The following is a 13,720-nucleotide window of genomic DNA, read 5'->3' as shown; positions in this document are numbered from 1 at the left end:
AAAAATCTTTGAATTCCTAATTCTCTCCCTTCTTCTGTCCCTCCCCATTAAGAAAGCAAGCAATATGATATCAATTAAACATGTGAAGTCATGCAAAGCATATTCCCATGTTGCCCTCCAAAAAAAACAAGAAAAATGAAGTGAACAAATTATGCTTCAATCTGCACTCAGAGTTTATCAATTCTCTCTGGTAGGTAGATAGCATTTTTCATGATGAGTCCTTTGGAATTGTCTTGAATCATTGTATTCATCCAAGTAGCTAAATCTTTCACAGCTGATCATTGTTACAGTATTTCTGTTACTGTGTATAATGTTCTCCTGGTTCTGCTCATTTCACTTTGCATCAGTTCATATAAATCTTCCCAGGTTTTTCTGAACCCCATATATCATTTCTTATAGCACAATAGTATTCCATCACAGTGATCTACCATAGCTTGTCCAGCCATTCTCCAATTATTGGGTATTCCTTCAATTTCTAATTCTTTACCAAAGAGCTACTATACATATTTTTGTACATATAAGTCCTTTTTCTTTTTCTTTGATCTTTTTGAGATACAGGATTTCTTCATCTAAAAACTGCCTGTTCATATCCTTTGACCATTTGTCACTTAGGGAATGGCTTTTATTTTTGTAAATTTGACTCAGTTCATATTTGAGAAATGAGCCCTATATCAAAGAAATTTGATATATTTTGGGGGGGCTAGTTTTCTGTTTTCCTTCTAATTTTGGCTATATTGATTTTGTTTGTGCAATCAAAATTATCCATGTTATTTCCTATAATCCTCTTTATTTCTTGTTTGGTCATAAATTCTTACCTTAACCATAGATGTGATGGGTAAAAATTTCCATCCTCCCCTAATTTGTTTACAATATGTTTATGTACACATTTTGTCCTCATCTTGATATATCTTGTGAGATGTTAGTCTGTACTTAGTTTTGGCCAAACTTCTTTCCAGTTTTCCCAACAATTTTTGTCAAATAGTGACTTCTTGCCCCAAAGCTTAGATCTTTGGTTTTATCAAACACTAGATTACTACAGTCATTTACTACTATGTACTGTGTATCTAGTCTATTCCACTGATCCACCACTTTATTTCTTAGCCAGTACCAGATTATTTTGATAATTACTGCTTTATAATATAGTTTGAGATCTGGTACTGCTAGACTGGAAGGCAGTAGGTATTGATTGAGATATGGACACAACACTGGGAGACTCTGCCATTGTTTTATTTTGTTTTATTTTATTTTTAGTGAGGCAGTTGGGGTTAAGTGACTTGCCCAGGGTCACACAGCTAGTAAGTATTAAGTGTCTGAGGTCGGATTTGAACTCAGGTACTCCTGACTCCAGGGCCAGTGCTCTCTCATTGTTTTATTTCAAAGTTATTATATCTGTCTGTAGTAAGTCTATTTTATCCTCATGTATAGCTCTAAATACTTCAACCCTCCTCTTTGGGTTCCTTCTCTTTGACCTGAATGAATCTTATTAAGGAAGCATAGGGGGAAAGATTGTCTGTAGATTTATCTAGTTACCTGCTCATATCCCACCGATTGTAGACCACCTGGCTCAGTGGTCTGAGAAATGGGATTCTGGTGTCCTAAGAAATGTTGTTTAGCTAGTTTTGACTCTCAGAAATTGATCTGTCATCTCTGCCTGCTTTCTTTCCAGGGTATGAGTCAAAAGGAGAGTTCTAGATCTGCCATGATGTACATCCAAGAGCTTCGTTCAGGCTTAAAGGATATGCCTCTGCTTAGCTGCCTAGAGTCTCTTCGTGTGTCACTTAACAATAACCCTGTCAGGTGAGAGGCTGGCTTCAGTTGGGGAAAGCTATTGTAGAAGTCTGAGGATGTGCTATGCTAGATGCAAGTTGTTTTTTTGATTTGACACTGCATTGATTCTGTATATTTCTTACAGCTGGGTACAGACCTTTGGAGCTGAGGGCCTTGCATCCTTGCTGGACATACTTAAACGACTCCATGATGAGAAAGAAGAATCTCCTGGGTGAGGGTTCCTGAATCTATCTTCCGGAAATACAAAAGCACAAAATGGGCAGGCCCATGTATTTTGTGATAGACAGCTGTTTTACAGGAGATGTCCTGGATTGGAGGTTTACTGTCAGCTAAGGATCAAGTTTTTCTCTAGGACAGTTAAGGGTAAGGCAAAGTACAAGAAAAGAGAGATGAAAATTAAACTTTAGATAAATATTCCATCTATATCAAACATCTCCCTAGACTTCTGGAGACCAGATTATTCTCATTCAAACTAGAAGTGAGGTCTGGGTAAATATAGAACTGTCTAGTAAAATCTGCCCTGTGCAGGGTTATCCTTGATATCTTTCAAGTAACTGGCCAAGTTCTAGGACTGGGCTATAGGAGTATGGGTTAATTTTAGTGCAAGCTTGAAGGTCGAGTTAATTCTGAGACAGTGTGAGCAGCAGGGGAAGTACCTAGGACCAGTTTTGGCCCACCCTAAAGCCTGAGCCAAGTCAACCTGATTTCCTTTAAAAATGGGATGGTCGAGAGCAAACCTAAACTAGCAGATGTGATAGATGTGGTGCTGTAGGTTTGAATTTCTAGCCATTTATAGTCAACCTTTTTCATTTCCTCACTTCCCACTAACTACTCAGGCCCTTGCAGTCTCATTTAGAACCCCACCATTCTACTGAAACTGTTCTCTTAAAAGTTAACAGTGATTTCCTAACTGCTAAACCCAATGTCTCGGTCCTCCACCTCCTCCTTGTTGTAGGTTTGGTTTTTGGTTTTTTCAGTGAGGCAATTGGGGTTAAGTGACTTGCCCAGGGTCACACAGCTAGTAAGTGTCAAATGTCTGAGGCCAGATTTGAACTCAGGTCCTCCTGATTCTAGGCTGGTGCTTTATCTGCTGTGCCACCTAGCTGTCCCTTGTTGTTAGTTTTGACACTGTTGACTTTTGTCACCTCCTAGATGCTTATTTCTTATTGGGTATTCATGATACTTTCTGATACTCCTATCTATCTGACTATTACTTCTGTCTTTTTTTTTTTTTGATCATTATCTGTATCCCATGTCCTTTGCATGGGTATATCCTGGAACTCTGTCCTGAGTACTCTGTCAATCAATAAATATTTATTAAGCATCAACCATATGCCATATACTAGGGACTAGAGATACAAATGGAAAAGTAAAACAGTCCTCAAGACTGCCCTCAAGAAGCTTGCATTCTACTGGGGCGTACAGCATGTTCCTAGATAAATCAATCCAGGATATATGCAGAATAAATACAAAGTAATTTTGCTTGGGGACACTAAAAAGGAATAGCTGGCATTTACGTAGTACTTTAAGGTTTATAAAGATCTTAATAAATATCTCATTTTTTCCTCATAGTAACTCTGGAAGTTAGGTGCTAATATTCTCTCCATTTTACAGATAAGGAAGACAGATTAATTGACTTGCCCAGGGTCATACAGCTAGCAAATGTCTGAGGCAGGTTTTCCTGACTCCAGGTGTAAAAATTATTTAACTAGTGGAGGGCCTAATCTGTGAACATCTGACTGCTTTTAATTTAGTATGGGCCATTTAAAAATCCCCCACTGCTTCTCCCAAATTGATAAGAAAAAGATTGGGAAGCCTCTTTCTTCAATTAAAGCACAAGATTTATTTATGAAAATAAATGTAAGAGATAAGGGTAAAGAAATGCAAAGTATACGACCTGAAACCTTGGCCAAAAGGACTCTCCACTTTCTCTTTTAACTTTCTCTCCTGCTGCCTGTGCTTCTCTCAGCTGAGGGTATGCTGGCCACTGCCTGTGCTCACAACCGGATCTCTCAGCATCTCTGCCTCCCAGGCTATATAACCCTTCTCTCTCTGTCGCAACCCCGCTTTACTATAGCGACCCTTCCTTCTAACTCAAAAGCTCCCTTCTTCTAATGTCCTCCCTGACTGTCTAACTACCCCGGTATATAAAAGGCCTCTCTCCTTGGGAACCCCAGGGCCAAGCCCCCACACACATCAAGCTAATTGGTTAGCTTCCCTAGGGCCACCACAGAGCCCTGTGCCTGGTGCTCCGGGAGCTGGGGGCTCGGTGAAGGAAGCTCTGGTGTCCCTCAGGCCTCCCATGCACCTCCCTGCTGCCCGGGCACCTCTGCAAGGGCCATGACGTGCCATGCCCGGGGCCCAGGCTTTCATCTGTGCTGCTTAGCCCGGCTCAGAGGCCCCTGCAGTTGAAACGGAGGAAATGGGACAGCTCCATTTGGGGAACCTGAGGCTAATTTTAATGCTTTCACTGGTCCAGTTCTATAGTTCTCTAGTAACACCTATCTGCCTCTGCTAGGGAAGTCACGAACGGCCCCAAGTGGCACTTGAGCTGAGCCTTGACAGGAGCTGCAGGTGCCAAGCATTGGGGGTGAGGAGGGAAAACATTTCAGACATGGTGGAGAACCGGGGAAAGGGCACAAGGCAGGAGAGGGAATGTTACCGTGTGTAGAAAACAAGAGGTCAGCCCAGCCTGAGTGGAGCATAGTTTGTGAAGTAGAGTCATCAGTCTGCAAAAGAAAACTAGAATAAGATTGTGAAGGACTTGAAATGCCAAACAGGAATTTGTATTTATTCTAGATCAGAGCTTCTTAAGCAGAGAAGTGATGTGGTCAGGCCTGGGCTTTAGAAATAACAATTTTGTAGTTGTGTGGAGAATGATGAGAGAAGGGGCAGACATGCAGCAGAGAGACCAATTAGACAGCTAATTCCACAGTCTAGGACCTAGATGTCCTTGTCCCCTTTCTCACTTCCTCTTCTGATTCCTTTACCTCACACCTTAACATTACTTGAGGAGTTATGTATTATCTTTACTCATATGGCTCTCAGATCTATCTGTTCAGCCCCTGTCTCTTTCCTGAGCTTCAACTCTGCACCAACAACTGCCTGCTGGACATTTTCATCTGAATGTCCCACAGGCATCTCCAAATCAGTATATCCAAAACAGAACATTTCTGTATCCCAGAATATAATACCCTATTTCTATCACGTATACCACCACCATCCCACTTTTGAGACACCTACATTCACAACCTCAGTATCCAGTCAGTTGCCAAATTTTGTTATTCTTTCTCCACAGCTTCTCTTATCTGTCCCCTCTCTCCATCTTCACATCCAGCATCCTAATTCAGGCCCTTATCACTTCTCACCTTGATTTTTTAAAAGAGCCTCCCAAATGTTTTCCTTTCCCCCAAACTTTTCCTGCCTAATCCATTTTCTGTATACCTGCCAATTAGACATTCCTAAAGCATAGTTGTGACCACCTCACTCCCTTGCTCAAGAGGCTTCAGTAGTTCTCTTCTAGAATAAAATATAAGCTTCCAGTCTGGTATTTAATATCCTTCATAATCTGAACCTAACTTCTTTTTCCAAAATAAGTGTATATTACTTCCTCTTAAACACACTATGTTCAACCAAATTAACCTATTTGTTGCTCCAATAGGATGTTCCATGTCTTTGCCTAGACTGTCCTCCTTGCCCTACCCCACCCCCACCCCCCAAAGTGGTTTTCCTCTTCACCTCTACCTCTTGGAATCTCTTTTTTCCTTCAAAATCTCAGATGCCACCTCCTATAGGAGGTCCCTGCCCTACTTTTTACTGTTTTTCCCTCCCCATTTGTACTTTTTATATATATTTTATTATATACTTTTGTGTGTGCTTATTTTTTTCTGAGTAGAATGTAAGCTCCTTGAGGGTAGGGAATCTTTGGTTTTTGCCTTAATATCCCAACACCTATTCCAGTGCCTGTTATACACTGGCTTCTCAATAAATAAATGCTCTTAAAAATTTAATAGGATATAATGGAGTAAGGTATCAATCTATGGGGCATTTTTCTAAATGGTAGTTAGTACTTTGTTGGACAGTTGCTTCAGGAATCTAGAATTTTATTATTCCACTGATGTAGCCACCAGCCCTTTTATAACTTAGTAAATAATCTGAGCTGAATTGGCCCAAAATTTCATCACACTTTTGATGGTGATATTTCCAAACTTAGCTCAGCTGGATTTCAGATACTGGGCATGCAGTCTATCACTGGATCAATTTTAAAAGCCTTTCCAGATTGGTCCAACCATCCAGAACTTGTAGCCCATACCACACTGAGGTATTGGAATAGAACTTTGGAGAATATGAAAGAGAATTGATTCTGTTGGTGCTTGGAGGATTAGTGGGAAGGTTTGTGGTCCTACTTCCACTGGATTCTTAGCTTTGAAGCTGAAGAGACAAGACAGAACTTACTAGGATCAGGACTTACGGATCTCTTCAATAACTGCCAAAATAACTATTCTGAGACATTTGTTTGACAGTGTCAGTGTCATTTTCTGCTCAAGTCTCCAGGGATTTTCTAATACCTCCAGGATAAAATACAAACTCCTCCCCCGATATATAAACCTCTCACAATCTAGTTTCTTTCTTTCTTTTTTGGTGAGGCAGTTGGGGTTAAGTGACTTGCTCAGGGTCACACAGCTAGTAAGTGTTAAGTGTCTGAGGCTGGATTTGAACTCAGGTCCTCCTGAATCCAGGGTCGGTGCTCTATCCACTGTGCCACCTAGCTGCCCCACAATCTAGTTTCTTTCTTTCTTTCTTTCTTTCTTTCTTTCTTTCTTTCTTTCTTTCTTTCTTTCTTTCTTTCTTTCTTTCTTTCTTTCTTTCTTTCTTTCGTGGGGCAATGAGGGTTAAGTGACTTGCCCAGGGTCACACAGCTAGTAAGTGTCAAATGTCTGAGGCCAGATTTGAACTCAGGTACTCCTGAATCCAGGGCCAGTGCTCTATCCACTGTTGCCACCTAGCTGCCCCCCACAATCTAGTTTCAACTTGACTTTCCAGCTCTTTCAGACTCTATAGAATTCAGCCACATCATCCTGTTTACTGTTGCTCAAACTTGGTATCTCATCTCCTGTCTTGATACCTTTCCCTGCACTGTGTTTGGACTGCATTCTTTCCTCACCTTTACTTCTAGCTTAAAGTCCTCAACTTCATTTATGGTTTAGCTGAGGGACCACTTACTCTCAAAAATACTTCCTGACTCCCTCTATTTTGTGGGTGCTGTTTTCCCTCCTCAAATGATCTTGTCTTTGCTCATTTATATGTTACATTTCATTTCCTTCTGTAAAATGTAAGCTGCTAAGGGTTGGGATTGCCTTATCTTGGTTTTTGTAGTCACCTCCATAGCAGGCACTTAAGTGTTTGTTGCTCTGCCTTTTTTTGCCTTTAGGATTTCAGGGCTGAGTCTTGTGTCCAAGTTTAAGAGCCTTGTCTTTGGATGTTGGGAGGGAATATAGAATTAAAGACATTTCACTGATTGCTTCTTCTTTGTGCAGAAGCTACGATAGCCGTAATAAGCATGAGATCATTCGCTGCTTGAAAGCTTTTATGAACAACAAGGTAAGATCTTCTCTCTTCTCTATCTCCCTACCTCTCTTATCCTACCCAGTCCCCTCTCCACTTGGTAACTCCAAAGAGGTAGCCAAGAGCATGAGATTAAACAAGTTTCCGTTATCCTAGTTTATACCTATTTGGGGGCGGGGGGGGGGGCACCTATACATCCTTTATCACCCCTTTCAAGCATAGTTCTCTTCTTCCCTTGCTTTTTGTTCTGTGCTTTCTAGTTTCCTAACCTGCACATATTCTTTTTAAAAATTTGACCTCTCTCCTTACCTAATAATTGCTAGTGTTTATATAGCGCTTACTATATGCCAGGCAGAGTGCCGAATGCTCTACAAATATACTCATTGGATCCTCGCAAAAACCTTGGGAGGTAGCTACTATTATGATCCCCATTTTATAGTTTCACTTGCCCAGAGTTGCACAGCTAAGAAGTATCTGAGGTTGGATTTGAACTCAGGTCTTCTTGACCCAAGGCCCAGCATGCTACGCACTATGCCACCTAGCGACTTCCTCTCTCATTCCAGTGTAGTCTACTACTCCCATGTGCCTGTTTTTCAAATCCCCTTACTCTTTCTGCTTTGACTCATAATAAAATGAGACAGCTTTGTTTCAGATTAGTTCTCCCTTTTCATATTTATTTGCATTAATGACTAGTTAGTTCCATCCTTGGAGAACTTGGGTTCTTGTACCTCTGCAGGAAGAGATTTTACTTGTTTTGTAGTCTGGGATTCTGCTGAGAAAGAGTCATGGGGTTCTGCCTCTTCACATTCTTTGGTTTGGATCTAAAATCTTTATATGCTTCTTTCCTGTTCTTGCTTTGCCAGTTTGGGATCAAGACAATGTTGGAAACAGAAGAAGGAATCCTGCTGCTGGTCAGAGCCATGGACCCTGCTGTCCCCAATATGATGATTGATGCAGCCAAGCTTCTGTCTGCTCTCTGCATTCTACCACAGCCTGAGGATATGTATGTGACTTGGGATTTTCTTCCTTTCCCCTTTTTTGATCCCTGAAAGTATATGTGCTGGAGGGATGGTTCGCTTGAGTGCAGGGGAATGTGCCTTTTGTACTCAGTTGCTTGGATAGACTGTAGTTCTTCTCAGGATGGAATCTCATTCCCAGTACGAGTCCTATGTGGAGTGACTGTCTTTAGAAGAAACTTTATTTAGGAGCACTAGTAGAAGCTATCCTTTGAGCCACTGTCTACTACTGAGCCTCTGAGAGGTGGAAGCAGTGGTGTGGGAATTTTTCTATACTTCCAAAAAGATTTCTCTTCTTGGATCGTTGTGCCAGAATAATTATACCCTTTCTTTTTTCTTCTTACCCATAACTCCAGGGTAAGACCCTGAATAATCAATCTTCCTTTTCCCCCATTCTTTTCTTCCCACCTTCCCACCACTACCTCCAATGCAGGAATGAACGAGTTCTGGAGGCTATGACAGAGCGAGCAGAGATGGAGGAAGTAGACCGCTTCCAGCCTCTCTTGGAGGGATTAAAGAGTGGAACTTCCATTGCCCTCAAGGTATGTAATCTGAGAACAACACCTGGGAAGGAGATGCAGGGGGCAATCTTTCTTGCATCTTCCAGTCTCTCACTAGAACAAATGGAGTGTCTTCTTTCTGTATGCTTTATGCTAAAGGGTAAATATAGGCCTTCTTTCCCAAGAAAGCAGACTTTCTTGGGTGCCACATTTTAGGAAGGACATAGGTAAGCTGGAGTGTAAGATGCTAGCATGAGGGCATCCAGGACTGGAGATCATGCCCTATAAAAATGTATTAAAGAAACTGAGGATATTTAACCTAGAAAACACAAGACTTAGAGGAGTCATGATAGTAGTTTCCAAGTATTTTTTTTTAACCAACTAAGCTATCTGTTTATTTATTATTTTGTGTGTGTGTGTGTGTGGCAATTGGGATTAAGTGACTTGCCCAGGGTCACACAGCTAGTGTCAAGTGTCTGAAATTGGATTTGAACTCAGGTCCTCCTGAATCCAGGGCCAGTGCTCTATCTACTGCGCCACCTAGCTGCCCCACACAATTCACATTTTGATAGTGCCTGAAGGAAGGCAAAGTGCAGCACCTACTTTATCTCGTTTAAGTCTCACAACAACTCTGAGGTGAACACTACAGGTATTATTTATACCTGTTTTACTGATGGGGAAAGTGAGGCTCAGAGTTCGGTGACTTGCTCAGAATCAAAGAACTATTAAGTGCCAGAAGTAGGATTCGTAGAAATCGCTTGTAGCTCAAACAGGAGGACTTAAAGTCCCAATATGCTTCTCAGTATCATAATTATGCTATATTTACACGTTATTGTAAGTCTGGTATTTACCTAATTGACTAAAAACTATGTAATGTCAATTTCTGTGTTTCTATTATACAATTCCACCCATGTTTTGTGTGTCTGAACTGTCCAAAGACCCTTGGGCTCAATGACCCTTTTTTTTTTTTAAATGACCCTTTTTGAGCCAAAGGAAGAATATAGATTCTACTCTCTCTTCCCAGTCTTTCAGAGGTCATACAGCAATGCCTGTTCTTGCAGGCGGTGGGGGGGTGGGGGTTAGTTTCTAAGTATTTGAGAATTATGAAGAAAAAGGATTAGACTTGTTTTGATTGGTCCTGGAGGGCCAAGTAGGTCCTCGTAGGAGCCATTGGGTGGAAGTTACAGAGAGGCAGATTTAGACTTAATGTAAGGAACCATTCTTTAGTAATTGGAGTAGGCCAGATGTGGAGCACACTACTACAGGTCTTCAAGCAGAGGCTAGATGACCACTTGTCAGTGATACTGGAGATAGGAATTTTGGTTAGGTACATTTTGGATTGAGAGACAGTTTGACATAGGGGACTGAAATCAGGCTGATCAGGGTTCAAGTCCAACCTGTGACACAAACGAGCAGTATAAAACTTTGGGCAAGTCATTCAGTCTCTTAAGACTGAGATGCAGATGAATTGCCAATCAGTCTTGGTAGAGGGAGTTTCCTCACTGAGGAGCTTCCTATACTAGTGATAGATTTCAGCCCAAAAGTAAAAGTACAGAAAACTGTCTTTGGCCAAATAGCCTCTGGTGACCCATCCTCGATTCAACTTTGGCTAGGAAATGGCTGTGATTATTTTATAGCTGGGAAAACTGAATTTTCAAACAAGGAAGACACTTGCCCGTTCCAAGGTTTCAAAGGACCAGGAATTATATCAAAGATTGGGCCTCATGACTTTAGTAGACCTTGTAGGATCTATGTTATATGCTGAGGGTATGTATTTTCCTCTAAAAATAAGTTTAATGGAAAATGAACTTTCCTTAGTTTCCTCCAGAAGTAAACATTGACCCAGCTGTCCTATCTTTCCATCTTAGGTGGGATGTCTACAGTTGATCAATGCCCTCATCACTCCTGCAGAAGAACTTGATTTCAGAGTTCACATCCGAAGTGAGCTGATGCGTTCAGGTCTGCAGCAAGTGCTTAAGGTGAGGTCAAGTCCCTCAGCATTATAATATGACTTGGTTTTTCCTCTTTTTAATTTTTTTTGCACTAGTATCTCTCATCCTCTTGAAAGTCTAGGTTATCATTTTAAAACAATTTTGGGTAATAACCAGGACATAATGAACACTTCTAAGTTCTCTGATGCCTGTGCTTGACTGTTGATAGGACCTGCGGCTGATGGAGAATGACGATATGAAGGTACAGCTGGCTGTGTTTGATGAACAAGGGGAGGAGGATTCCTATGACCTGAAGGGAAGACTGGAAGACATACGAATGGAAATGGAATATCCTTCTGCTGCATAATGGCTCCACAATGTGGTGCCTGTGTTCCATTCAGTAGTAGCAGCTGAACTTTGGATGAAATCTTTATTTTGTGAGAAAGATTTCATTGCTTAAGGAATTAGGTTCCATGTCCCTGTGATTGACTCAGCAAGAGAGCCTTGTGGACATTCTTTACGACATTCTCAGGCTTCTTTTTTTCTGAGAAACCTCAGGCAAGGACATCAGAGAGTCCTTTACAATGGAAGAGGCCAGAAAGATTGGTCTTTGCTTCCTGGCAGTACTGCAAGGTTTGAATTTAATTGCAAGAAAACATAGGTTAAGGAATGTGGCCAAAGCATGACCTTTTGAGCAGGTTTGTATGCCCCTGATTCCTCTGTGCATATTTCTTCAATGAGGATTGAGACTAGCAATAATTTGGTTACATGTTGAAATCCCGTACAGCTACTTTTGTAGTTACTTTATGTTCTCTTTGCTACTTGATCCTCTAGATCTGAAGAGCTTTACAACATAAACCTTTTGCACAGTGGTCTCTTGAGTTAAGGGTGCTCAGGAGATGGAGCTTGATTCTCTGTGCTAACGATGGCGTTTGTTTTTTGGGAGGACAGGTCCTTAAGGTGGGGTGTGATTGGCATCTTACTAGTTTCATAGAATTCCTACAAGTGTCAGGAGTCTGTGACTAGCCTAGTTTCTAAAGTCATGTTTTCCTTAGCCCTTCCCCTTTTCCACTGATTTCAATGAAGTTTTCCAGATCCTCCTGAACACGGTTAAGGATTCAAAGGCTGAGCCACTTTTCCTGTCCATCATGCAGCACCTGCTGCTGGTTCGAAATGACTACGAAGCCAGGTGAAGTGGGTGGTAGGGTGCCTGGGAAAGCTAGGGGCAGGTGGCTACTTTGGTGTTAAATTAAGGAGGAAAAACAAACTTTTAGATTACAAGGTAGAGTAGAGGAAGTAAAGGAGACTAAGGACTAGCATTCACTCATAGCCATAGATAGGTGTCCCAGAATTTTCTCTTTAATAGGCAGAAAACTACTTCTGATTGGCTGAGAAGTACAAAGAGCACAATCTCTTTTGGTAGGGACATTTTAAGGTTATCTTTAAAGAAATTTTCATTTGAAGGAATGGAATTGTACATGCCCATTTGATTGAAAAGGAATAGTCAAGGGGGCAACTAGGTGGCCCCCTTGGGGGGGATAAAGCACCGACCCTGGATTCAGGAGGACCTAAGTTCAAATCCGGCCTCAGACACTTGACACTAGCTGCGTGACCCTGGGCAAATCACAACCCTCATTGCCCCACAAACCCCCCACAACCTCCCCCAAAAAAGGAATAGTCAGCAGATAATCATAGTATTGTCCTGTCAGAGGAAGAGTGAGACAAAATTCTGTGGGAGAGATGGGGTTGAAAAAGAGAGAGAGAAAGCCCTCAGGAATTTAGGATTTTAATTGTCCAGAAAACTGGAATCATTTATGGCATGACTATAACAACCTTATTTCAGACTTCTAAAAAGGACCTTATCTCAGATTTTTCCTTGAGGTTCCACACCGAGTTAGTGATTGACTCAGTCAGCCAACCAACATTTATTAAGCTTCTTTGTGCCAGATACTGTGCTAAGTGATGGGGTCACGAAGAAAGGTAAAAGAAAGTCCCTTGTCTTGAAGAGCTCACAGTCTAATGAGGGAGACAGCATTGCAAAGAATTATGTACAATAACAAGCTGTAGGCAGGAGAAATGTGAAATAACCAACAGAGGAAAGGCACTGGAACTGTTTCTTACAGCCAGGTGACTTCTAGGGCCCAGAGCTTCTTTGGAGCCTGAGGGTATTTTGGTTATTCCTCACTCCCTTTTTCTTTTCTGCAGACCTCAGTACTATAAGCTGATAGATGAATGTATATCCCAGATAGTGCTGCACAAGAATGGTTCTGATCCTGACTTCAAGTGCCGACACCTCCAAATAGACATCGAAGGGTTGATTGGTAAGCACAGGGGTAACTACTGCTTCTCTTGGATTTTCATTGAAACACCTTCTCCACCTCCCATCTCCCTTCCCAGTTAATTAATCAAAAGAATAAGCATTTAATAAATGCCAGACATAACACTAGGTTTTGGGGAAGACAAAGACAAAGATGATATTATCCTTGTTCCGCAAGAGGCTCACATTCTGTAGAAGGATATACCATGTACACATACAAGTATGTCCAAAATAAATACCACATCATTCTGTTGGACAGGCGCTCTCTGGGAGGATCTGGAAAGGCCCCATATTGAGCCAAGGTCTAAAGGAAACTAGGGGTTCTGTGAGGCAGAGATGAGGAAAGGGGAGGGCATTTCAAGCTTGTGTCAAGGCATGGGAATAGACGATTGAGTGTTGTGTGTAAAGAACAATGACAAGGCTAGTTTGGCTATACTGAAGAGGAGCTGAAAAGAATGAGTGTATAACAACACTGAAAAGATGAATTGGAGCCAGGTTTTGAAGGGCTTTATGTACCAAATGGAAGAGTTTTTATTTTATTCTGTATCCTGCCCTTTTCTCCTTCCTGAACTCTAGTTTGCATCACTAACTGCCTTTGGGACA

The 13,720-nt window shown here is 41.5% G+C and overlaps 1 protein-coding gene across 2 annotated transcripts in view; it reads left to right on the top strand.

Annotated features, from left to right (window-relative positions):
* DIAPH1 (diaphanous related formin 1) overlaps positions 1-13,720 on the top strand; it is a 94,125-nt gene that overhangs the window by 34,946 nt on the left and 45,459 nt on the right. For both annotated transcript variants that reach the window (XM_043984515.1, XM_043984516.1), the window contains exons 5-13: positions 1,667-1,797; positions 1,913-1,999; positions 7,326-7,389; positions 8,217-8,356; positions 8,803-8,911; positions 10,738-10,848; positions 11,030-11,148; positions 11,873-11,989; positions 13,006-13,121. In XM_043984515.1, coding sequence (XP_043840450.1) covers positions 1,667-1,797; positions 1,913-1,999; positions 7,326-7,389; positions 8,217-8,356; positions 8,803-8,911; positions 10,738-10,848; positions 11,030-11,148; positions 11,873-11,989; positions 13,006-13,121 — 994 coding nt within the window. The remainder of the gene's footprint in view (positions 1-1,666; positions 1,798-1,912; positions 2,000-7,325; positions 7,390-8,216; positions 8,357-8,802; positions 8,912-10,737; positions 10,849-11,029; positions 11,149-11,872; positions 11,990-13,005; positions 13,122-13,720) is intronic.

Source organism: Dromiciops gliroides, chromosome 2, assembly GCF_019393635.1.
Source record: "Dromiciops gliroides isolate mDroGli1 chromosome 2, mDroGli1.pri, whole genome shotgun sequence".
NCBI classification, from domain to species: domain Eukaryota; kingdom Metazoa; phylum Chordata; class Mammalia; order Microbiotheria; family Microbiotheriidae; genus Dromiciops; species Dromiciops gliroides.
This window is presented reverse-complemented; position numbering and strand designations above follow the sequence as displayed.